The sequence below is a fragment of the Erythrolamprus reginae genome, chromosome 5 (assembly GCF_031021105.1).
Source record: "Erythrolamprus reginae isolate rEryReg1 chromosome 5, rEryReg1.hap1, whole genome shotgun sequence".
In the NCBI taxonomy this organism is placed as follows: domain Eukaryota; kingdom Metazoa; phylum Chordata; class Lepidosauria; order Squamata; family Dipsadidae; genus Erythrolamprus; species Erythrolamprus reginae.
In genome coordinates, this window is record NC_091954.1 from 71,743,534 (window position 1) to 71,769,314 (window position 25,781).

Genomic DNA, 25,781 nt, shown 5'->3' on the forward strand with positions numbered 1-25,781 from the left:
TTCTTCACCGAATTATAGTCTTGTGCAAAGTAGCTAATGCTTACATCAAAGACACTTTGCATAGCACGCAGGTGCATCTATGTCAACTTTTATTTTTCCTAAAATAGTTCCCTGTTTCTGATTGTGACACTGACTCTTTTAAACTCAAGTAAATTATTCAATTCTGGAAACTACTGTGCATACAATACTGATATACACTTCTTTCAGCTGTAAAGTTACAAGTATGGAAAGCCACCATTGTGACCAAGTTAAGTGACTCCAATGGAATTAACTTGAAAAGAAAACTTGAAAATTGTCTGTCTAGCAAGATATTCTTGTTATTCGGAAAACAAATTAAGTTTTAATCACTCAATAGTTAATTCCCTGTATCACCTCCTGCTTCAAGAAATCTTGCAATAATATAAGAGTTTCTCAACAACTATATGGCATTTTGTCATAGTATTTTTTAAAAAATATTTTAAATAGTATCTAAATATTCAAAAGTAAAAGAACTTGGGGGTGAAAAATTATGCTAAACAGCATCCAGCAAACTTACTAACATTAGATAACATTCTATATAAATTATAATAAAATGCTGCCAATTTTTTTAAATTTATCAAACATGGTTTTATTACTGAACAATACCAATTTATACATAAAAGAAAAATCCATTTTTTAAAATAATAGAAGGACGTAGTTTTCCTTGAAATCCTGGTAACTACATGTTCTTATTGAAATTGAATTTTTATTTATGATCAGTGACCAGCAAATTAACTACAATTAAAACAAACTTTACAGAGAAGCATGCTCAAAATACAGTAAGAGCAATAAAAATCACCAAATGGATACGCCAGTTAAAATAAATAAATTTTTAAAAAAGACTAAGCAAAATGAAATAAAGACAAGCATAAAGATTTCTTAGTGACAGCATTACAAGATTAAGTCACCTTGACCTTTCTTGCGGCAATAGCTAATGATAAAAATACGTTCTGTTCATAACCTCAGGACTCTGGTGTGGAAAGGAAAAATGTGCCATGCCCACTCATGGAAAACAGGATCACTACTAAAGGAGAGTACAGACAAAATAGCATGTAAGTTGCATAGAAGTGACAGTGAAGAAATAAATACCTCAGTCTGGCCACAGGACCATTTTCCCTCAATGAATGAAATTTTATGAAATCTGGGATCCTTTAATTGCCCTGAAGCGAGCCTGAGAAAAGATTCTGAAGTATGCTGGGTAAGCTAGACTGAATAGGGTGTTCACAGGTCTAAGATTTTCAAGAAGGAACTAATTCCTGTAGATTGTCTGTAGTGCTCAAATCTCACTGATATATGATGCTGAAGATTCTTTGATGAATCTTGGTTTTCATTTCTCTATAGAAGTAGCAAAAAGCAGATAAAAGATTGCAGTGACACAGGTGAGCCAAGATACTTACCATCCATCTTAATGCACAGTCTTCAAGAAGAATTAGTGGGGTTAATAGATCTATCTGTTAATGGATTTGTAGTCGTATTAGGGTTGGTTTTTTGTTTCTGCAAGAGTGGAAGCAGGTTTGTCATACTTTCTTCTCAGATATTCTTTTCAAATTCCCATCTTAGAATTTTATGCAAAGTCTCCAACAGTGCATAGTATTTTATAAGGCTAACCAAGGCTGGCTAGTGTTGCTGACAAATAACATCTCTATTGCAGAAAACCATATCAACAAACGAAATTGTCAAGAATCAACCTCAATCTGAAGTTTTCCTTAGTTTAAAGATGCATGCATTAGGGCTAAAGAGTGGCAGTACTTTTAGAGTGTTATTGCTAAGATAAACACATCAATTCCTATGGTATCTGTACTTTCATTTATTTAGTCTTAGTTCTTAAATCTGACGTGTACCAGAAAATAACTGCACATGCCACAAACAGTAACAATCTGAAGTTAGTTGGGGGAAAGATCAAAAGCAACGTGAGAAAATATTATTTCACTGAAAGAGTAGTAGATCCTTGGAACAAACTTCCAGCAGACGTGGTTGCTAAATCCACAGTAACTGAATTTAAACATGCCTGGGATGAACATATATCCATTGTAAGATAAAATACAGGAAATAGTATAAGGGCAGACTAGAGGAGGTCTTTTTCTGCCGTCAGTCTTCTATGTTTCTATGATTGTACTTTCTTGAATCCTTCCACCACCACCACCACAAGAAGTAACATGTAAAATGGTCCGAAACATGCATGTTTGGGCCAGAATGAAACAGAGTTGTTTTTGTTCCACTGAAACACAACTTTTCAAAACAGTATTAGGAAGGGAAGATTTTTTTCAGGGGGTCGGGGTGGGGGGAAGAACATTAAACATGGCTGAGGGATGCAGGAAGGTTTTGGGAGGTAAAAGCTGGTGGGCTACATCATGCTGGGAACACCTGAGGAAAGAGAAGGCAATTGTTACATCCATCAATATTGTCCGACTTACTCTGGGTTTCCTGCTAGTTTTGATTCAACTGAAATCTGGAACAAAAACGGCTATGAAAATACCGTAGAATGTATGTAGAATACATGCTGAGAAAAGAGTACATATTACATAGCACAAAACAATTTAGAAATAAAAAGAAAACATAAAAATGTAGCCGACTGTTGGAAAATATCAAGAATTGCCTTTAACTTAAGTCAAGTTAAGTTCTGTTTTCTTTACAAAATATTTCAGAGGGATGTTAACTTGATTGTACATAAACATAGCCCGAGACGGTATTCCTGAAATGTCTTGAATCCCAAGGAAGAGGAAAGAGATGGTCTGAAGCATCTTTTCTTTTTGTTTCTTCATCCTTCTTGGGAAATTGAATGCTGTTTTCATTAAGTGTAAATCAACAGTTTTGCATTCCTAAAAGTGATGCCCCCTTTGCCATTGTGTTCAAAAGGCTGAACATGTGTCATATTGTTATGCTTAACAGGAAATTAAGTCTAGTTATGAGCAATATATGGTGATTTTCAACTTATATTACAAGAATGTAATTTAATATTGTCCCAGAAAATCATAATCTTATGCTTCATTATATGACTATGTATAACTGTTAAATTATTCAGAATTAACCACAAGCAAGTATACCAGCATCTGAACTTATTAAGGCAGGCACCGCTGCATCGGGTTAATAGTCCTAGAGTCCAACATATTTGTTCTAAACTAAATTAATCCAGAAAACCATGAGCAGAATAACCCAATCACTGCTTAGCCTCAATTATAAGTGGCATTTTGATGTTGCCTTTGGCCTTTTCAATTTCCAAGCCTTAACTTCATAGCTTTTAATTTTTAAATTCCTGCAATGTGTCATGTTTTCAATTAATAGATTAGAATATTTTGGGCTCATTTCCAGCATTTTCGAAATAAATCATTTATCTATCTGCTTTTTAAAGTATTTGAGTTATAGCTTATTAATGAAATTACACTTTTATAAGGGGACACAAACAACAGGGAAGAGATTATTGAAAAAAGAGTTGACGATAGAAAAAAATAAAGTGTGGAAAATAGAACAAATTAGTACAATGAATTTTACCACACTGAATAAAAGCTAGGACAGAATAAAAACTTTATCTATATTAAAATTTTAAATCAAACCTGAAAATAAGAAGCAAATGTTCAGGAAGTTAAATTCATTCAATACTGAACAATTCTCAACAAAAAGAAGAGAAAACATTTTTAAAAAGTTATTAATCTTGACTAATTTTGACAAATCATGAGGGGGAGGAAATTGATAACAAATCCATTTATCATATTCTTTAAAAAAGAATATTAGAATTAAAAAATAAACCTTATTTTTGTCAGCTTCCTAAAAAGGTGTAGGTGCCTGTGCATAGAACCATGTCTGCAATATAACCTTTTAATTAATGAAGACTTAAAAATATATATATATACATATATATTTATATTTATATATATAAATAGGGCCAAGCAATTTTAAATAATATTATCCGGTAAAAGGACATTTGTTTTTTATTTACAGTGTTTATACATATTTATAGTAACATCAAAAATATTCACAATGCAAAGTGCAAAACGTCACTTCGTTATCACTTACCATCTTAATATTTCAATTCACTTTGCCCACCCCATTATCCAGATTGTCTTAGCATAGTTTATATCTTCCTTCCATATACATAGCCACTGCAAAAGTAATCTTCAAATGTATAGCTAAAAATCTGCACATCCCAACTATATTCAACACAGGTTTAGGCATATCTATATCTCCAAATAAATGGATATCCCTAAGTGTAAATGGAGTCACTACAACAGAATTGGAAGTGCCGGTGTAATAATAATAATCCAGAGTGCAAAAGCAGTGGTCAAGATAAAGCAGCACTCCCTATCCTGTCTCACAGGGAATGGATTCAGATAATGCTGTCAAGAAAGTGATTTTTCTCAGTATTAAGACTACAACCAATCGATGAATTAATCGCAGCTTGACTTCTATAATATAAACTAGAAAGAGAGCCCGTTATACACACCAGCAGAAATCCAAACCCAACAAGCTTGTAGCAATAACACTGAGAAATCATTTCACTTAATACATTCCCTGAACTGCTCAGAATAAAAGAAAACATGAAAACCATATATAAAAACTCTAGTTTTATTTTTGCAGTCTCCCTCCAGCTTATTAACAGTTCCAGCCAGAGGCACAAGCTCTAAAAGTTGCTTTAATATAATGCAAAGTGTCTAGGCAGCAGAATATTTATTAACTATAAATAAATGTTTTGGGATGACTGAAACTGGTGAGTGAAATGAGACACTCAATTTTTGACTGGCGCTCTTGTCCCTTGACAGAGATACCTGTGGGCTTAAGACCCCAGAAAACTTACTTGGTAAACAAGAAGGTACGAGGCAGAGATTACAAAATTATATAAAAAACTCAATATTGTTCTTCTCTGCTCCAGGAATAACTTATTCCTCTACCATATATATTTGGTAAATAAAGTATTTTTAAAAAATATTTAAGCTCTGATTTACATCCAGGTTTTTTTTACGGGGATGCCTATCATATTTCCAAGAGCACACCTCCAACCAGCAGTCAATTCTTTTACTTAAATCAATTCACTGTTAAAATTTCATGTCATGTAAAAGTAACACAGAGTACATTTTTTAAATAAATGTATGTTTCTGAAGCAGCATTGTATCTGCATGGGGAACTTTAATTTGTTACTGGAAAATTCCAGCAGTCATAATTTCCACAATTCCAATTTTGGTATCATTTATATGTACTGAAAAATATTCCATTTGAGGATCTTGGAATTCTGCTTTCTTAAATCCAAGGAGCTGTCACTAGTAATAAGTGGCAGTTAAGAGGCAAGCATAAATCACATTGCATGTGTTACCTGTCATGTAAGTATCATTTTGTTTTAAAAGAGGAAGTACTGGTACATTAAGCTGAGGTTTAACAAATGCATATATTTTACTTAAAAACATTCATCTGATCAAAATAAACTTCATGGGACAAAACTGTTATTAAATAACATTTCAATTCAAATTGTATATAATTTTTTTAAAGTTTTCATACAGCAAACAATGGTTCACCCTTGAAAATCTGTAGAAAAAAAATCACACGTACATACACACACAGGGTGGAGGGGGGGGAGAGAAAAAGAAAAAGCTTTGAGGTATCACACCCACCCAGGCACAGCTTTATATCAGCTGTGGTATAAGCAGAATATTGTAGGCCCAAAGGAAAAAAAAGACTACTGATTGTTCTAGTAGAGTTCAGGTAGTTCAGACAAAAATATCCCAGAATAGATATCCGAATAGAGGAACCACCTCAATAAAGTCCTCAAGTGCATTGGAGACCTGATCACTTAAACTGCTCCTGCCAAGCAGCTCCCTGCACCTGAGACAAATGCAGCCCAAGGTGCCTTGTGCAAAAGGTAAGGAAATTAGGTGCAGCTATTTCCCATTATTCCTTAGTATATAGCTCTGAAAATTATATGAAAGTTCGACTTCTCTTTCATCACGCAAGATACTGCTGGAGTGCTGTTTTTGCCCTGCAATGAAAAACATTTTTTTAATTTTAGAGGATATACATAAATGGTGATTTTAAAAATACTACCATGCAAGGAATAAATTATAGCATTACAAACTGGGTACGTGAAGTTCAGTAACTAATGTTGGGCGAACCGAACCCGCAAAGTTCTGGTTTGGCATTTGGCCGAACACCACGAAACGCCGCTGCCCGGGAGGAGAGTGGGGAATCCCATCGTGGGATTCCCCAGCTCCTTTTGGTTGGGGCGCTGCAAGCAAAAGGAGGTGGGAAATCCCACGAGGGGATTCTGGGGGCGGGGCTTTGACATCACGGAGACTACTTCCTGGCCGGCCGAAACGAGAAGGAAGGAGTCTCCGTGACGTCAAAGCCCCGCCCCTGGAATTCCCTCGTGGAGGTGGGAAATCAAAAAGGAGGTGGGAAATCCCACGATGGGATTTCCCACTCTCTTCCCGGACGATGCCGTTTCGCGTGTTCGTCCGAACCCCAACTTTGCCCGAACTTCACACCGAACCCGAACTTTATCAGAAATTCACGCCGAACCCGAACTTTTCCCAAAAAGGTAAAAAAAGCGCTGCTGCTGTTTGGGTTTGGGTAAAGTTCGGGTTTGGCGAACTCACCCGAACTTCGCGGCAAAGTTCGGGTGAGTTTGCTGAACCTGAACTTCCTGAAGTTCGCCCAACACTAGTAACTAAACATTCAAAACCAAATCTGCTCTCAATTTTATTACATGGTTCTTTGTAGTTAGACTCAAGCTATTCCTTTTCTATTTATAATTTCTCAAGCAGCTTTCGCATAATATGGTATGCATTTTATAACTTTGAGAACTTAAAACTATCTTTGCTGATTGAAATGAGCATGTGAATACACAATGATATTTCAGCCGGATATAATAATTGGAGCGGGAAAATATTAAATGGGATATCTCTACAAATGTAGACTTTTGTTTGCCCTTTAAATAAAGTACTGGCATGCTCTTTACATGGGGCTGCCTTTGAAGAGTATCCAGAAGCTGCAACTCATTTAAAATGTACTTGTGCAGTCAATTATGAACACCCCTCAATAGACGTACTTTACACCTCTCCTCCATGCTTTGGCTATTAATATTTTTCTCAGTACAATTCAGGCCCGAGACCATTAGATATTAGCCCCTGGCTGATGAATGAAATGTAAGTTTGATCGTTTGAATGAGAGTGATTGGTTTTTAAGAAACTGGGATTTTAGACTAGTTAGTTTAATTTTAAAATTGGATTTAGGATATGTAATTATTCTTTCATATGTTGTAAACTTCCCCAGTCCTCGGAGAAGGGCAGCATATAAATTCAATCAATCAAAGTCAATTGAACGATCAATCAGTAAATTGCTGGTCACTACAATACCATTCATGACTCAGGGCGGCTCACAACAATTAAAAAACTACACAATAAAAGGTCAAATCCGAACAATAATGCTAAAAACTCCTCAATATAACCCCATTAATAAAGACTAAAAACCCATAATAATAATTAATAACATTAAAAAACCCTGAATTCAAGATCTGACAGAAAAGGCATTATATATCTTGTAGGAAAGTTAGCCTTCTTGTTTTGTTCTTTGGAACACTCTTGCTTCAGCTGTTAAATTGCCCAAACCCTGCCAGCCTGAAGGTCCTGAAGACACAGGTATGTTCTCAGGCACAAGGGTCAGATTGTCACTGTGAGCCTGTGAAAACGTTTTTCATTGTTATCTAATATTTTTTTAAATCTTGGCAACTGGTTCATTATGTTATATTATTGTTGCCTTTGTTTAACCTTTAGTTATTCAGAGTCATGGATAACATAAACAAATCAAGCATAGGAGATTTCACACATGAACACTAAGGCATCCTAAAAAATTGGGACGATTCTGGTTTGCCGGAGTAAAAAAAAAATCACATATTGCAAGGAGAAACACAACCCATATATAATTTGCCGCCCTGAGTCCATTGGAGAAGGGCAGCTTATAAATGTAAATAATAATAATAAATAAATTCAAATCAATGTACAGTTTACAGAAAATCTAATTACAAAGTGATCAAATTCAATTCAATTTGGTTTTGGAATTTCTATTTACTTACCTTTCACAAAGATTTAGATCTGACGACTGACTCAGTTTATGTAGAATATCTACTATTCCAATATCTCTGAGTTTGTCCTGACGATCTTGGGAACCTAATATAAAATAATTGCAATGTTGGTAATTTGATGCATTAAGCAGTGGGGCAAGGCAATATACAACCCAATGTAAAAGCCTGCGGATAAGCCTTTCTCACCTCACAAGGTATTGGTCACACATAGTAGCTCTGCTTTTTTTTCTACACAATCAAGCTATGAAGAATCACAATCTTATTTCAAACAGATCTGGCATTCATTAACAACAGCCTGAGACCAAAATACTCAACAGTATGATATCCAACATCTAGAGAAGTAGAGTTAAAGAGAGGGTAGACACCAAACAGCTGATTCTTCCTTTTTCTGCAAGGTCAATCGATTTATTTTTGTTTTAATCAAAGATAAGTTCTGATACATTATCTACTATCTTAGAAATGAAAGGAACCCCCACCCCCCCACCCCCACCCACAATTGTTCAACAATCCATAAATTACATTGTGGTGGAACTATACAGTACTCTTTATCCATGTGAAAAACCTTAGGAACGCAACTTATTTTTTTCCAAAACTGTTAAACATAGACCATCCCAAATTGTCAAAGATTCTTCCAATACCAAGAAAAATCATAGCCATTTTTAAAGTTGGTTTTTCTGATCTTGTCAATAACATTTAAGATATGAGTATTATTTTTAATTATCATATAGTTCATTTGATGAAGCTATATAATATCTGCTAGAAAGCCATTAAATCTGATATCAAGGTTTCCCATAAAAAACTTGTAATGTACATTCAATAGAGATACAGATTCATATTATTCAGGGTAAGTTGAATCTTTTCCTACTTTTTTAGATTAAAGAAGCAAAGCTCCTGACAAAAATGTCAACCTATTCAAATTTCATCCACTAAAAATTGCTTTTTTCATTCCCCCCCCCCCCCAGGTAACTTCCTTTTCACTCAAAGAGAATCAAATAGCATATTTACTTTACCTCTGTCTTTTAATGTAGTGATTTTCCCCATCCAAGATAAAAAATGCATTCCGTATGCTCAACTGCTAAATCAAATTTCATCTTTAAATTATGCATTTCAGAAGAAAAATCCCGAGTATATCTTCTTACCTTCTTCTTCATTCCATATAAGATTAGATACACAAAACATGGCAGCCAGTTGAAGTTTAGCGTTTGAGTGGCTCTAAGCAAAAAAAAAAAACCATTTAGACCAAAATATTTTAAGTTATTCCTTAGTAAAATGAAACCTTTTTCAAGCTGACTCTTTTTGACTTCACGGAACCATGTAATGTTATTGGCAAAAGCATGGATCTAGTTTGCTATTGCTTTCTTTGTTATCCTGGCTGATCTAGTTAACGCTTGGAAAAGAAGCTACAGCTTTGATTATAAAGACAAAGCTAACAGCAAGCACATCCTGGCAGAAGTCAATGGCAAACCAGTTCCATACTGTTGCCAAGAAACATGTCATGCCTGACTCAAGTAAAAACATACATTTCTTTCTTAACCTTTATGTAATCTAGTTTTTTTGCCTTCAAATTATTATTCACATTAATGATATAAGAATCCTGTGCTTTTCAATGAAAGTGAAGTTGAAAAAATATTTTAAAAAGAAAAATATTTTATTAAAGAAAATTAGAGCAACAAATGTTTATTTATTTATTTTATTTTGTCCAATACACAATGAAGGTTATAGAGAATAAACATGTAGTAATATATATCAAAGAAAGGATAGAAGAAAAGATAAAGAATAAAATACGTCAATGAAGAATAGAGGAAAAGATGGAAGAAAAGATATAGGAGATATAGGAGAGACAATTGGACAGGGGACGGAAGGCACACTAGTGCACTTATGCACGCCCCTTACTGACCTCTTAGGAACCTGGAGAGGTCAATGGTGGATAGTCTAAGGGAAAAATGTTGGGGGTTAGGGGTTGACACTATGGAGTCCGGTAATGAGTTCCACAGTTCGATAACTCGATTGCTAAAGTCATATTGTCCTACTGTACCTAATATATTTCTACCAAATGTTGAAAATGCTGAAAATCCCTGGGCTATAAGCTTTTCCCAAACTTTAATTATAGAAAAACTTAAATTACATACCATGTAATACTTAATTTTTTGTAAGATATCATCATTTGTCATGATTAATTCTTTAGCTGTCGTTCCATCTGCTATGTTGGCAAGTATACATAATGTCTGAAGGAAAGGAGGAACAGAAATATGTGAAAATAACAATAGAAATCTAACTCCAAATGGCAATGTTTCATGGCACTTTGACGACTTCCATAAGCAATACAGGGTAAGAATATAAAACTATGAAGATTTTTAGACATAGTCCTCGTCTTGCAAGCATTCATTTAACAACAGTTCAAAGTTGCAACAGTGTTGAAAAAACTGATTGATGACTGGTCATCATACTTATGACCATCACAATGCCCTCACCATAATGTGATCAAAGTTTGGCATTTGGTGTCACAGGATCATGTGATTGTCATTTGTGACCTTTCTGGTAAAGTTCTGACAAGTAAAGTTAATAGGAGAAGCCAGGTTCTCTTAAAAATTGTAGCAAAAATTATTTGTAAAATTAGATGGGATTCATTAACAACCGCTTCACTCAAAGCCCTGGAAGTCTGGTCCCAGCTGGAGTCACAAGAGGAGGACTACCTGCATTCAAGCAGTGATCACAATGATTACACTGATAGCCTCAGGTTACAATGGCAATTGGTGTGGAGTCTGCCGCCCATACATGATGTGGTCATAAAACATGATGTCACTTGCATCACTTAGAAAACAGCAATCTTGGCAGTCCCATTTGCCATTTTAACTTCCAGATATGCAGGCCATTAAGGACGTTGTGTCTGATATCACATATAAGGAGCAGTGAAATGCCATAGGAGCATGATGGTGAACCTATGGCACCAGTGCCACAAGTGACACACAGCTCCCTCTCTGTGGGCACACAAGTCATCATCCTGTTCAGCTCTGCCATGCATGCGCGTACACCACATGCTGGTCACCTGGTCATCGGTTCTCTGCCCTGCAGGCGCATACAGGGGCACATGTGCATACAGCCACATATTAATTATGGTCATAAACCAGCATAGACACACAGGAAACCCGTACATGTAATTGCCCAAGCCCAAGGTTTCTTAAGACTTGAATATGTTTCGGCATCATAGTTTCACTGTAAGAATGAGATGGGCAATTTCCAAATTTGATATAAAAACAAGAGTTTTATTTAGTTAAAAGGAAACAAGCAGCATACAGTCTGCCTTTCTTCAGAACTCATCAAAGAATTTGCATTTGTTTAGCTGAGATGTTTCTGGCATTTCTACCTTATACTTCTGTTTCTACCTTGTTTTACTTCCAGCAGTTTGGGAGGTTGCATTTTTGCAGTCTTGTTTTTAACTTTTTAAGTAAAATAATCAGAATAACCTCCTAGAATTTAGTGCCTGGCGTTTTATTTTTCAACACAATGTTCATTCAACACAAAGTACAATTCTTCATGTCTATACTTGTTGTCTGTATTAATATAATAAAACACAATACCTGTTCTTTGACTTCCACGTTGTGTTCGCCTTCGAGGATGAGAGTTACTGCTTGCATGATCTGTTTCCCATGAGTAGTTATTATCTGATCTATATGCTGCCAAGAGTTTGAAACATAACATTAACAAATAGCTCACCTAAAAAGTTGGAGAAACTAATTTGCTTTGTAGAATTCGTATAGCAGGAAATAGGTCTATGTCAATAGAAACAAATTATATACTGTATATGAATATGAGAGCACAACAGAAATAGTAGTTTTCCTTTAAAATAAAACACTGTTGTATTATTCCCTGATTTGCAACATACAGATGTTATGTAACTATGCAGATGGAATTGTCTCAAGAAGCAACAAGGGTTCAGAAAAAACTCGTCATTTCTACAGAATGTTTGTTCTATAAATTAGATAAACAACAGCTTAATGAAGTTGATGTGAAGTTCTGGAATATCAGCTCACAATATATAGTGATACATAATAAGAAATTAACAAGACCTGCAGATTTCATCTTCAAAACATTAATTTTGAAGATCCTTTTTTTTTTACTTACAGGGCGAGTAGACAAAAGGTTCCGAAGTAATCCCAAAGTCTTCATTAGTACAATTACATCAGAATCAGAGAGTAACTGGAATAACTGCTCTGTACTCAAGCCTCGCAAAATGTCTGCTTTGATCTTCTGTTCTGCTTGAAATGCCATATTCTAAAAAGAAGAACCAAATTAACTTTATTCTGAATCATTTCAACATTTTCTACAAAGGACCCAACTCCATTACACTATTCATCATCTGTTGTAATAAGAAATGTTTCTCAATAGTTGAGATTTTGTTTTGATTTCCCATCCTTGAAAGCATTCTAGATCTCAAATGACTTGATAATATACAAATTTAACACAGAAATAAAATTTAAAATTGGAGGTGCATATATAAAACCATTAGATTAACATTGATACTTACCATTAAAGCCCAAACTCCATTCACTCGCAAGGCAAGATTATCACTCTGAGTTAAACTACAGAGTAGTTCTATGGCTCCTGATTCTAAGATAGGCTATAAAGAACAAAAGCAAAAAGTTAAGAAATTTCAGTAACATCCTAATTTCACACATATTCTCTTCTTTTATTTCTGTACATTAAATATGCTCTTAAACAATAAATAAGACACATTTTAAAAAAACAAGCCTAAAATACACGTCTAAGCTTTCATATCTTCTCTCTTTTACACATTTTATATTTTTATAAGCTCAATCTTTTGATTTTCCGTTATGTTCCATCAGGTTCTCCTACCCAGGGTAGCAGTTAACTGTCCCATGCCATGGTTGAAAATAATCAAACATACTCCCCCCCTCCCTCCCGCTCCCCGCAAGATGGCGTGCTGAGCAGCAGGGTGTTTTTTCTTACCTGCTGAAAAACAGCTGGCTATTTGGCAGCTTCAAGGATTTGAATGGGGGCAACTAGTAACAACTCAAGATGGGGTTACCTTTGAAAAGTGTTCGGAAACTTCAGATCGTGCAGAATGCAGCTGCGAGAGCAGTCATGGGCTTACCTAGGTATGCCCATGTTTCACCATCACTCCGCAGTCTGCATTGGCTGCCGATCAATTTCCGGTCACAATTCAAAGTGTTGGTTATGACCTTTAAAGCCCTTCATGGCACTGGACCAGAATATCTCTGAGACCGCCTTCTGCCGCACGAATCCCAGCGACCGATTAGGTCCCACAGAGTGGGCCTTCTCCGGGTCCCGTCAACTAAACAATGTCGGTTGGCGGGCCCCAGGGGAAGAGCCTTCTCTGTGGCGGCCCCGACTCTCTGGAACCAACTCCCCCCAGAGATTAGAACTTCCCCTACTCTCCCTGCCTTCCATAAACTCCTTAAAACCCACCTTTGCCGTCAGGCATGGGAGAACTGAAACACCTCCCTCGGGCATGTACAATTTATGCATGGTATGTTTGTGTGTGTGTTTGTTAGTAAATGGGGTTCTTTTTAAATATCTTAAATTTATTTGGATTTGTCATGAATTGCTGTATCTTGTTGTGAGCTGCCCCGAGTCTGTGGAGAGGGGCGGCATACAAATCTAAATAATAAATAAATAAATAAATGACCCTTGGAGGAGTGTGTACCTTCTCAGGTGAAGGATCTTGACTGCAATTCTCAACAGAACCAATTGGAAGGTTGGGGATTTCATTGTTTCCTTTCAGCTGCTGTTATTTTTAAGCACACCTTGGTTTTAACTGCACATTTTAAATGTGTTTTTTTAAACTTTATGTTTATACATTAATCTTGAATACTGACCCATATAACTCCTTGCTGGATTTTAACATATAGTTATTTTCATTTTCTCACTGTTTACTTTATAATTCTAAATTACTTTAATCTTTGCCATAAAGAGTCATCTCTGAGAGAATTCGCCCTGGGTAATGAAAGCAATCTAACTTGATTTATATTTACAGGATTTTACTACAAGGACTCTGATTTTACTAGTTTTGTTTTTTTAAATCTCTGGTCTTATTTGTTTCCAACTTCTGATGGGAAAACTTTTTCATTTTTAATTACTTTTTATTGTGGCAATTTTATCTCAACCTTTTTCCAGTGATCATTTTATTATAGTACATTTGCTTCTATTGTCCTTTAAAGGAACTGATTATGCTTTTATTAGTAAACACTAACAGCATGATTTCTTTACCCAAAGTGACAATTTGCCTATTTTCAGAGAAAAACTGTTTTTATGTGTCTGCTGAGAAAGAGACTTCACCCTCGTCTCGGTACATATTCACATTATATTTTATACAAAGAATCAAAGATCTACTTTTATGTTTTTAAAAATCCAAGCAACCAACCTCTTTGCTTGGAGAAAATTCTAAAAGAAGATTGCATAGAGTAGAAGATGCTACCACTAAAATTTCATCTGGAGCATTCTGTAATACCTAACAAAAGAAAGAAAAGGTAATTTCATGGGTAAGCATTTCTTTTAAAAAATTTAGAATAATTCAGGAACTAGTACATACACATTTGTCTTGCTACCTCTGTAGATGCAGAACCTGAACTCCCGCTTCCATTATCAACATTTGGAAATTAAATAATACCAATATAACTAAATTAAATTAAATAATACCAATTGCAGTTAAACTTTTCCAATTTCAAAAGAATTCTAACTGATATATCAGTTATTTATACTTAACCACAAAAAGAAAATGAGGAAACATATTATATCTTCCTTCGTTAAAACACTTAATGACATAATACCTTATAAAAGGAGATATCATGTAGCCTAGGTAGAAATTACTCAAGACTTTTGAATTATTATTCTGTCTTTTGCTAGTGAAAAAATATAATGAAACATAATTTTCTATAAAGTGTCAGAGAATACTGCAAACAATCCTTGTGCTTTCTGAATAGTTTACAGTATATATCAGTGATGGCAAATCTTTTTTTCCTTAGGTGCCGAAAGTGCATGCAGGCACAATATCACACACACATGAGTGCCCACACCCATAATTAAATGTCTGGGGAGGGCAAAAATGGCTTCCTCCAAGGCCCTCTGGAGGCTGGAAATAGCCCATGTCCTGACTTCCAGTGGGCCCAGTAGGCCCATTTTTTACTCTCCCCAGGCTCCAGAGCTCCCTAGAGTCTGGGGAGAGCAGAAATGCCCTCCCCTTCTCCTCCTCCCCCCCAGGTCCTCTGGAGTCAAAAACACCTTCCTGGAGCCTCCGCATTAACCGAAAATCAACTAGCCAGCACGCTGAACATAAGCTAGAGCAACGGCTTGTGTGCCAGCATATATGGCTCCACGTGCCACCTGTGGCACGCGTGTCATAGGTTCGCCAACACTGGTATATATAAATGAACAGGGATTGCAACTGGACAAATCCTCAGTTTTAAAAATTATTTACTGTCTGAAACATCTTTACAAAATAGCACTTAAAATATTTTGTAGCAATGAAGTATTTTCCCAGGTGGACTTCAACTGCACTGATATTTAAAAATACAGTGGTACCTCGGTACTCGACCACAATTCGTTCCAGAAGTGTGGTTGAGAACCGATTTGGTCGAGTACCGAATTTATTTATCCCATAGGAAATAATGGAAATGGATTTAATTGGTTCCCAGCCCCTGTTAACTTTCTGGGAACCAATTAAATCTATTTTCTTTATTTCCAATGGGATAAATAAATTCGGTACTCCAAGCTGCAGGAAGGGTGGGGGCTGCTGCAATCCCGGCAGCTTAAAGGGGCTGAGGAGCTCTATAAGAGCTCCAAGCTGCAGGAAGGGTGGGGGCTGCTGCAATCCCGGCAGCTTAAAGGGGCTGAGGAGCTCTATAAGAGCTCCAAGCTGCAGGAAGGGTGGGGGCTGCTGCAATCCCGGCAGCTTAAAGGGGCTGAGGAGCTCTATAAGAGCTCCAAGCTGCAGGAAGGGTGGGGGCTGCTGCAATCCCGGCAGCTTAAAGGGGCTGAGGAGCTCTATAAGAGCTCCAAGCTGCAGGAAGGGTGGGGGCTGCTACAATCCCGGCAGCTTAAAGGGGCTGAGGAGCTCTATAAGAGCTCCAAGCTGCAGGAAGGGTGGGGGCTGCTGCAATCCCACTCCTTTCTGCTCCTTTCCTCAATGCTTCCTCTTATTACCTGTAAGCAGCTGCAAAAACTTTCTCCCTCCCGTCGGCTGCAACGGCTTCCCTTCGAGGAACAACAGCGCCGGGAACGTCACGTAATGAAGGGAAGCTTCTGGAGCGGCGGCAACTGCTGAGATGGCTCCGGCGGCTTCCCTTCATCACGTGACGTTCCCGGCGCTGTTGTTCCTCGAAGGGAAGCCGTTGCAGCCGCCGGGAGGGAGAAAGTCTTGCAGCTGCTTACAGGTAATAAGAGGAAGCATTGAGGAAAGGAAAGGAGCAGAAAGTAGTGGGGTTGCAGCAGCCCCCACCCTTCCTGCAGCTTGGAGCTCTTATAGAGCTCCTCAGCCCCCCGAAGCTGCCGGATAATGAACAAAATTTTCTCTGGATGTTCAGTATTTGAATTTTTGTTCAGATACCGAAGCAAATTTTTGCCGAAAATTTTGTTCGTTATGCGAAATGTACGAGAACCAAAGCATTCGAGTACTGAGGTACCACTGTATCTGTTTTATAAAAATAAGGGTAGAACAATTACTTTTAAAAATCCTTATTTATAGCATTCTACTGACATTGACAGAAGAACCTAAACTGAAAAATTAATTCATAAATAGAAGTATAAACCTACTAATTATTTGAAAACCACTTATATTCAACCACACACTTTAATTCTAATACAGTGATCCCCGGTTATTGCGTCCCCGACCATTGCGAACAGGCTAATTTGCGATTTTTGAACCCGGAAGTCAGAACACCATCTGCGCATGCGTGCCCTTTTTTTCCTATGGGCACGCATGCGTAGATGGCGCCGGGCAGATCAGCTGCTGGGCGGCTTCCCTGGGTCTTCCCCCTCTTGGCGGGCATAAGCGAGGAGTTTCCCCACCGCCCACGCAAACTCCTCGCTGCTGCCGCTTCGCTTGGGCCGCTTCCCAGCTGAGTACTCAGCTGGGAAGCGGCCCGAGCAAACGGCTTGTCCGCAGCCTGCCTGCCCGCGCGCCCGTGGCTCGCGCACCCTTCTCCCGCCCACGCCGTTCGCTCGGGCCGCTTCCCAGCTGAGTACTCAGCTGGGAAGCGGCCCGAGCGAACGGCTTGTCCGCAGCCTGCCCACGCCGTTCGCTCCCCCTCTTGCTGGCGGGAGAGCGAGAAGCCCTCCCCAGCACCCGCTCGCCCGCCGTTCGACGCTCGCCCGCCCACCCGCCGTTCGCTCGCTGCTCGCCCGGCCACCCGGGTTCGTTTGGCTTGAGGGCTCAGTTGGGAAGGGGCGCGGGTGTTTTAAAACGTCGCCGCCGATATGGGGGGCTCGCTAGCACCCCCCCAAACCCGGGTTGGGGGTTCGGGGGGGTGCTAGCGAGCCCCCCATGTCGGCGGCGACGTTTTAAAACACCCGCGCCCCTTCCCAACTGAGCCCTCAAGCCAAGCGCAGAAGTTCGCCTTTGGCGCTTGGCTTGAGGGCTCAGTTGGGAAGGCGCTCGGGTGTTTTAAAACGTCGCCGCCGACATGGGGGGCTCGCTAGCACCCCCCCAAACCCAAACCCGGGTTGGGGGTTCGGGGGGGTGCTAGCGAGCCCCCCATGTCGGCGGCGACGTTTTAAAACACCCGCGCGGCTTTCCAATGATTCCCGAAGACAAACGCGGAAGTTTGACGTTTGTCTTCGGGACTCACTGGAAAGCCGCGCGGGTGTTTTAAAACGTCGCCGCCGACATGGGGGGGCTCGCTAGCACCCCCCCAAACCCGGGTTGGGGGTTCGGGGGGGTGCTAGCGAGTCCCCCATGTTGGCGGCGACGTTTTAAAACACCCGCGCGGCTTTCCAATGAGTCCTGAAGACAAACGCGGAAGTTTGACGTTTGTCTTCGGGACTCATTGGAAAGCCGCGTTGTAACTTCAAATGGTCACTAAATGAATGTAATACAGTTTTAAGGCTAGTTAAAGAAAGAAAGTTAAAGAAAGTTAAAGGCTTTCCAATGAGTCCCGAAGACAAACGTCAAACTTCCGCGTTTGTCTTCGGGACTCATTGGAAAGCCGCGCGGGTGTTTTAAAACGTCGCCGCCGACATGGGGGGCTCGCTAGCACCCCCCCGAACCCCCAACCCGGGTTTGGGAGGGTGCTAGCGAGCCCCCCATGTCAGTGGCGACGTTTTAAAACAGCCGCGCCGCCCCCAATCTTCGGCTCCTCGCTAGCGCTGCGGAAGTAAAAACACCATCTGCACATGCGCAGATGGTGTTTTTACTTCCGCAGCGCTACTTCGCGAAAACCCGCTCGTTGCGGGGGGTCCTGGAACGGAACCCTCGCAATGATCGGGGGATCGCTGTACATTGTATTTAATTATTTCTAGATCTTAGCAATATCATATTTTAGGTGAATTGAAATAAATGGGTAAATCACTAGAAACATATCTCAATACAAATTTCTTTTTTCTTTAACTAGCCTTAAAACTGTATTACATTCATTTAGTGACCATTTGAAGTTACAACGTCACTGAAAAAAAGTGATATATGATTATTTTTCACGCTTTTAACCATTGCTGCATCTCCAAGGTCATGTGATCAAAATTCGGATACTTTGCAACCAGCATGTATTTATGATGGTTGCAGTATTCTGAGTTTATGTGATCACCTTTTGTGACCTTCAGAAAAGCAAAATTGATGCCAGGTACACTTAACCATGTTACTAACTTAACAACTGCAGTGATTCACTTAACAACTGTGGTAAGAAAGATTGCAAAATGTGACAAAACTCACTCAACTGTCTTGCTCAGCAATGTAAATTATGGGCTCAATTGTCGTCATAAGTCAAGAACTATCTGGATAATATTATCAGTGCACTTTATACCACAACAAATAATCTCCCAAAGTGCTTACCTTCATTAAGGGTTTCCATACAGCATGATCTTGGAAACTTGTTCGTAGTTGCTGTACAGATCTTGACAAACTGTGCAAACATCTGCTCAGAAAAATGAGGTATAAGCAGTAATATACTTCCTTTTCATCGTAACAGGTTTGCATGTAAGCATTTTCAGAAACTGAACTAAAAAATGAGTTCGGATTCTGTTTCATCATACTACAATTACTGCTAAAGATAGTTCACAATTTTCAAATAATAATCATTTTATGGACTACTAAAGGAAGTGAACAACTGTCAGTCTGAATATATTAAATATAAGATTAATCCCACTGGGTAAATTTATACCTGACTGCAGCTAAGCGCACTTTGATGCTAGACTCAGATAATCCATTTACAATCCGATCCATCATATTTTCAGTTTCAATTATCTGAAAGAAAGTTATAAAAAGTGTTATTGGATTTTAGAGAAAACAAGTATTTATTTTACTGTCATATATGCTGTATACAGTATGCTTACAATGTGTACGAAAGCTAACTGATTTAAAAAGTTGAATTTCACATTTTAAAAAGAAATTATTATTATTTATTATTATTTATTAGATTTGTATGCCGCCCCTCTCCGCAGACTCAAATCATGCTTATGTCATATTATGATAATGAAGCATATTGTTATATTACATTTATACATTATATTTCTTGTACAAAAATGACAAGGGGCATTGTCAAAATTATATTCTGCAATTCAATTAAACCATAATACTCTTAACTAGGAAACTACACTTTATCCAGATATCTTATTTCATTACATAATATTTTTTTGAAATTAATGATAAGCAAAATGTCAATGACAAGATTATATTCCTGACTTTGAGATGTTGGAAACTACTTGATAAATTCTTAGATTTACCTTCTTTCGAATATCTTCATCATTTGCTCCAAGGGCAGCATAGAGCTTGAAAGCAGCCTGGCGCAATTCGTGAGCATGTTTTAAGTCATGGTCAAGCTATTAAGGATAATTAAATTCACATCATTTTTTAAATTGCAAACTCATGGATGTTGATCAAACTGTATATATTCTGAATTCTGAATGGAATTTTAAGACATATTTCACAACTATCGGTGATACCATCTGAGTGTTGAAGGCTTTAGATTAGGAAGCACTTTAAAGAATTTCCAATTGGCACTTTATTCTATAACTTATTTAGAACTTCATTTCTGTTTTTCCCAATTATAATAATTTCAATCTTATAAATCCTAACAATTCCTTTAAATTGAGCTCAAATCCTAGTGATTGCATTTTCTTGAAATAATATAGAAACAGTTTGCTTTTTATTTGTTGTTTGCTGTTATCTTTTTTTTTATCCAGGATGTTTTTCAGCTTTCCTCTGTAGCCTGCAATCCTGGGATTTTCTTTTATTAATATTAAAGAAATACTAAACAGGGCTAAGTCCACTTTCACAACCAGTCAACTTGAGCCGATTCAAACTTAAAATCTCTGAAGGACAGGACACAAGATGAAGCAAGACAAAAATAAATATGATGACTGCACAAAACACTACAGAATTGTATCTTATTTTACATAATAGCAGCCAATCCGTAAAACAATGTGTTTAGCTGTACATTATACATATAATATTAAGTGTTTGCAATGATACTGAAAGATTCCCACTGTTACAGCTATATAAAAAATTGGTTAAATTGAAACTCTTCCCCATCTTTTTGAAAAGAGATGGAAGATAGGGAAATGATTTGAGAGAGCATGTAAAAGCATTCCCTACCTCTATATAGCACCTTGCTTTGTAAATTTATATCCCATTCAAGATAAAACAAGAATATTACCGGCAATGTTTAACTCATCACTAAAAATAAATGCATTAAACAATCTTGGTCTTGGAGTTTCGATTAAAAAAAAAAGGGGGTGCCAAACTGGTGACCCGCAAACCGGATACATTATACACAGGCCACGCCTATCCCATTGCCACAAATGGGGAAAATGTCATGAAATGTCATGTGACGGGAAATTGACATGGTGAGTTTGACACTCATGGGCTAAAATATTAATAATGGGGGCATTTATACTGTATCAGATTCTTTAAGTCAGTGTTAAGCTGCAAATCTCCAATTTCTGTCTACTTACAGACCTTGCTGACTACTAGATTGACAGTTAATAATAATAATAATAATAATAATTTATGAGATTTGTATGCCGCCCCTCTCAAAAGACTTGGGGCGGCTCACAACAATAATAATAACAATGTTACAATGGAAACAAATCTAATATTAAAAAGCATCTAAAAAACCCATCATTTAAAAACCATGCAACACACGCATACCATACATAAAATATAAAAGCCTGGGGGAGGTGTCTCAGTTCACCCATGCCTGGCGATACAGGTGGGTCTTAAGTAATTTGCGAAAGACAAGGAGGGTGGGGGCAGTTCTAATCTCTGGGGGGAGTTGATTCCAGAGGGCCGGGGCCGCCACAGAGAAGGCTCTTCCCCTGGGGCCCGCCAAATGACATTGTTTAGTCGATGGGACCCGGAGAAAGCCAACTCTGTGGGACCTTATCGGCCGCTGGGATTCGTGCGGTAGAAGGCGGTTCTGGAGGTATTCTGGTCCGATGTCATGTAGGGCTTTAAAGGTCATTACCAACACTTTGAATTGTGACCAGAAACTGATCGGCAGCCAGTGCAAGCCACGGAGTGTTGGAGAAACGTGGGCAAATCTGGGAAGCCCCACGATAGCTCTCGTGGCCGCATTCTGCACGATCTGAAGTTTCCGAACACTTCTCAAAGGTAGCCCCATGTAGAGAACATTGCAGTAGTCGAACCTCGAGGTGATGAGGGCATGAGCGTCTGTGAGCAATGACTCCCTGTCCAAATAGGGCCGCAACTGGTGCACCAGGTGAACCTGGGCAAACACCCTTCTCGCCACAGCCGAAAGATGATGTTCCATCATCGAGGAGGAGGCCCAAGTTGCGAACCCTCTCTGAGGGGGTCAATAATTCCCCCCTCCCCCTGGGGTAATGGACAGACAGATGGAATTGTCCTTGGGAGGCAAAACCCACAGTCACTCCGTCTTGTCAGGGTTGAGTTTGAGCTTGTTGACACCCATCTAGACCCCAACAGCCTCCAGGCACCGGCACATCACTTCCAGTTGGTAAATGTTTCTCAAATACTTGATATAATGTAAATAATTATTGCAGACTTGGCTGAAACCATATTATGCATTTGATTATCTTCTATAAATATGCAAATGTAGTTCCCCTTATCCCCAAATCAATTGCCTTTCTCATCTTGTCCTGCCATGAAGCTTAACAGTTGTTAATTGTTGACATAACTAATATCTCTTGGCTTATCTCCCACATATAGAATTTGAATCCTATCTTCAGGCAGAATCAAATACAAGAAACTGTAGCAATTATGTTAAATTTTCTGAACAATTTAGTATAGCTTATTAAAAAACCCATCTAGTTCAACTCATACGAAGTCAGGACCAAAGAAATTCTAGGCACCACTAAAAAGCTAATTTAAATATTGTCTCTGCTGACGTTTCTAACAGATTTTGAGTCTACAAACAATGATTTTAGATATAGAAATACAGTAAATGTATTAATCCAAGTTTTCATTCTCTTTCTCTCTCTCTCTCTCACACACACACACACAGAAACACATTTGTCATACCTACTTAATTCATAATAAACCTACCCTTTTTATATCAGTGATGGCACTCACTGAACTAGGGTATTTGAAGTAGTCTGCAAGCATTGCAATAAGGTGGTCAGTAATACTGGCAATTCTCTGTAGTTCAATATCTGTTTCAATCAAATAGGCCAGAGTTTCTGCTCCATCTACTCTCTCCTCTAGTAGTCTCTCTTTACTACACATCCGTGCCAAACATGGTAATGTCTGGAAATTACAACATCTGAAATTAGTTTTTTTACTACTTATTTACGTATTTCTTATATAAATTTTTGTTAAATTTGTCACTAAATATAGTTGTTTTAACAGGCATTTCCTAATAAAAATGTCATCAAACACACTTTGGTATTTGCACAAAAAGTAAAATTTAAAACAATCACTGATATACACTTGTTATATAACCACAAATTCAAATCTATTATATGCAATTATAACACTTGCACAGATTATTAAGCAATGTGTCCAACTTTCACTTAACAAAATGTATTAGACTTACATTACTTCATCATGATTTAAAGGCAGAATAATTTAGTATTACTAAATACCAATCTAAGGTGGTATAGAAACCATACAATAAAAACAATGTTCCTAATAAAATTAAATAGGAATAGTTGTATTAATTATTTCCCAATTCTTTATTAAACATCCTGTTTTTAGCAATAAAGTCATTCCACTACCGTATTTTTCGGAGTATAAGAAGCATCTTTTTCCTCCCTAAAAGAGGCTGCAAATTCAGGTGCATCTTATACTCTGAATGTAGCTTTTTTGAAGCTTTTTTCCCAGCCCTAACCAGGTGCTAATGATCTTCCCAGCTCTTACCCTGCAAGCTCTTTCATTGTTACTCTTGGTGAATAATGTTTTTCAAGCCCTAAGTCTATACAGGGTCCCCCCCCCCCCATTGCTCTAACTTGCTCCAAATGTTTCTTTCCAGCCCTAGTCAGGTGCTAATGATTTTCCCAGCTCTTACCCTGCAAGCTCTTTCATTGTTACTCTTGGTGAATAATGTTTTTCAAGCCCTAAGTCTATACAGGGTCCCCCCCCCCCCCATTGCTCTAACTTGCTCCAAATGTTTCTTTCCAGCCCTAGTCAGGTGCTAATGATTTTCCCAGCTCTTACCGGCTTGCAAGCTCTTTCATTGTTACTCTCTCTGAATAGGTTTTTTTTTAAGCCCTAACTAGGGGGCAAACTAATGTGCTGAAACTGACCAGATTAAGGATGCCAGGTAGATGAATATTTGGTAAGCAGATTCTTTTCCCTATTTTCCTCCCCAAAAACTAAGGTTTATACTTAAACTCCGAAAAATACGGCATTTGTTTTTGAGATACCAGTTTTAAGTACTATTGCTGTGATTCACCCACTTACCTTTAACACAATGCAGATATCATCTGTACGGATTGCACCAGCTCTGCACATGTATGTAAGGCTACAATAAAATATCATAGCATGATTACTGAGTATATATAGTTTTGATTTTGTTACAATATTGAAATTTGTTCAATGGCAACAGTACCAATATGTTATGTATCTTGAGTACCATCTGTTGTCCCCAGTTCTGCATTGTTTCTGTTCATGATTCTTTAAATAAGAACTATGGACACTAAAATCTAAGACCTAAAGCATGGAAAGCATTAGAACTGTGTATGTTTTGACAATTTCTCAGAAATGGACCTCATTCAAGGTAAATGCAACACCTAAACCTGTGTGGAAAGGTAGCAATTATTTTTTAATTACTTAATCAATCAATCTTAGACTTGGTTATGATGGGGCACTATAAGCCAAGTTACAGAATTCTTTCTATAATTTAATAAATGTATTAAGGCACCAAATACATATAATTTAGATAAAGTTCTTAGTAAATTAAAATAGTTTTTAAATTGTGTCCGGCTGCAGCTCTGTGGTTTATTTTGAAACGCCACTACCTTCTTAAATGGAAGACAAACATGCAGAATTGATTAAAAATTGCTGGACAATGAGAACATACCATCCTCCTTCTAGCAAATGTCTATTTTATGATTTGTCATAGCTAACATGGTGGCAGGCCATCGTTCGGGTTGGAGACTTTGGTCTGCCACATGCTAGGATGTAAATGTGGCAGGCCAAAGTCTCCAACTCGAACGATGACTTCGGCCTGACACATGGTTACCAAATGTCTGCAAATCCAAATTTATTTATTTATTTATTTATTTATTCATTCATTCATTCATTCATTCATTCATTCATTCATTCATTCATTCATTCATTCATTCAATTTTTATGCCGCCCTTCTCCTTAGACTCATTGTCCTGAAAGGAATGCTTACCATTAATACTATTCATTGCCTACTATTAATGCTGGTGAGTGACATATTGCATTCTGATATTATTATTTTCTTAGGGTTGTTATGTTGCACTCTTGATTAAATTGGAACATTAATATTATAAACAGTTTCCTACATCCTAAGGTTTACCATTTGGCTGATGTGAGTTGCATTTCAATGGGCTTGTCTCTTTGTAACATTTTCACAAATATCTGTGGTAATAATTCTCCATTGACCAACACTGAAAAACAAAGAGAAAATGTGTTTCAAGAAGCAGTTTAACTGTAATTATTTAATGAGTATCCATACTGACCTCAGCAAACTTACCATTTACAAGAGTCATTGATATCTGGGGGTTTTCAAAGGCTAGAACTGCAAAACATTTCAGTGCTTGCATTCGAACCTAAATAAATATACAGCATTTACATTAATTACAATTAAAAATATTTTAAAAACTATTAGAAGTCAAGTGAAAATGCTAACACTCATCAAAACATTTTAAAAATTCAAAAGACGAAAGGTTACTTATCAAAAGTGAAAGCAAATTTTCCAAAGAACATGAATTATTGGCCAAATATAGTGACACAACCATGAGCAGCAAGACACCAGCTGTGCTGATATGATGAAGCTCATAGCAGTCATGCAGTTTGTGTGTGCAACGGCACAAGCAGCCTTGCAGAATCTTGCTCCATAAGACGGCA

At 37.9% G+C, this 25,781-nt stretch overlaps 1 protein-coding gene and 1 long non-coding RNA gene across 4 annotated transcripts in view; one reads left to right on the top strand and one right to left on the bottom strand.

The window, feature by feature from the left end:
- The first annotated feature begins 984 nt into the window (after nt 1-984).
- On the top strand, nt 985-13,753 carry LOC139167931 (uncharacterized). Its single transcript, XR_011559209.1, has 3 exons — nt 985-1,070; nt 10,266-10,408; nt 12,205-13,753. It is a non-coding gene; the product is annotated as an uncharacterized lncRNA (long non-coding RNA).
- Nucleotides 3,907-25,781, bottom strand: part of ARMC8 (armadillo repeat containing 8) — a 63,671-nt gene continuing 41,796 nt past the window's right edge. For 2 of the 3 annotated variants that reach the window (XM_070753078.1, XM_070753077.1), the window contains exons 9-22: nt 25,408-25,483; nt 25,231-25,321; nt 24,147-24,207; nt 19,991-20,086; nt 19,429-19,511; nt 19,101-19,182; nt 14,484-14,570; nt 12,606-12,698; nt 12,203-12,352; nt 11,659-11,754; nt 10,210-10,305; nt 9,220-9,292; nt 8,072-8,165; nt 3,907-5,980 (exon numbers count right to left, since the gene is read on the bottom strand). In XM_070753078.1, the coding sequence (XP_070609179.1) occupies nt 5,947-5,980; nt 8,072-8,165; nt 9,220-9,292; nt 10,210-10,305; nt 11,659-11,754; nt 12,203-12,352; nt 12,606-12,698; nt 14,484-14,570; nt 19,101-19,182; nt 19,429-19,511; nt 19,991-20,086; nt 24,147-24,207; nt 25,231-25,321; nt 25,408-25,483 (1,212 nt within the window). In that variant the 3' untranslated portion in view covers nt 3,907-5,946. Of the gene's footprint in view, nt 5,981-8,071; nt 8,166-9,219; nt 9,293-10,209; nt 10,306-11,658; nt 11,755-12,202; nt 12,353-12,605; nt 12,699-14,483; nt 14,571-19,100; nt 19,183-19,428; nt 19,512-19,990; nt 20,087-22,790; nt 22,992-24,146; nt 24,208-25,230; nt 25,322-25,407; nt 25,484-25,781 lie in introns of all 3 variants that reach the window. The other variant, XM_070753076.1, reaches the window with a different exon arrangement.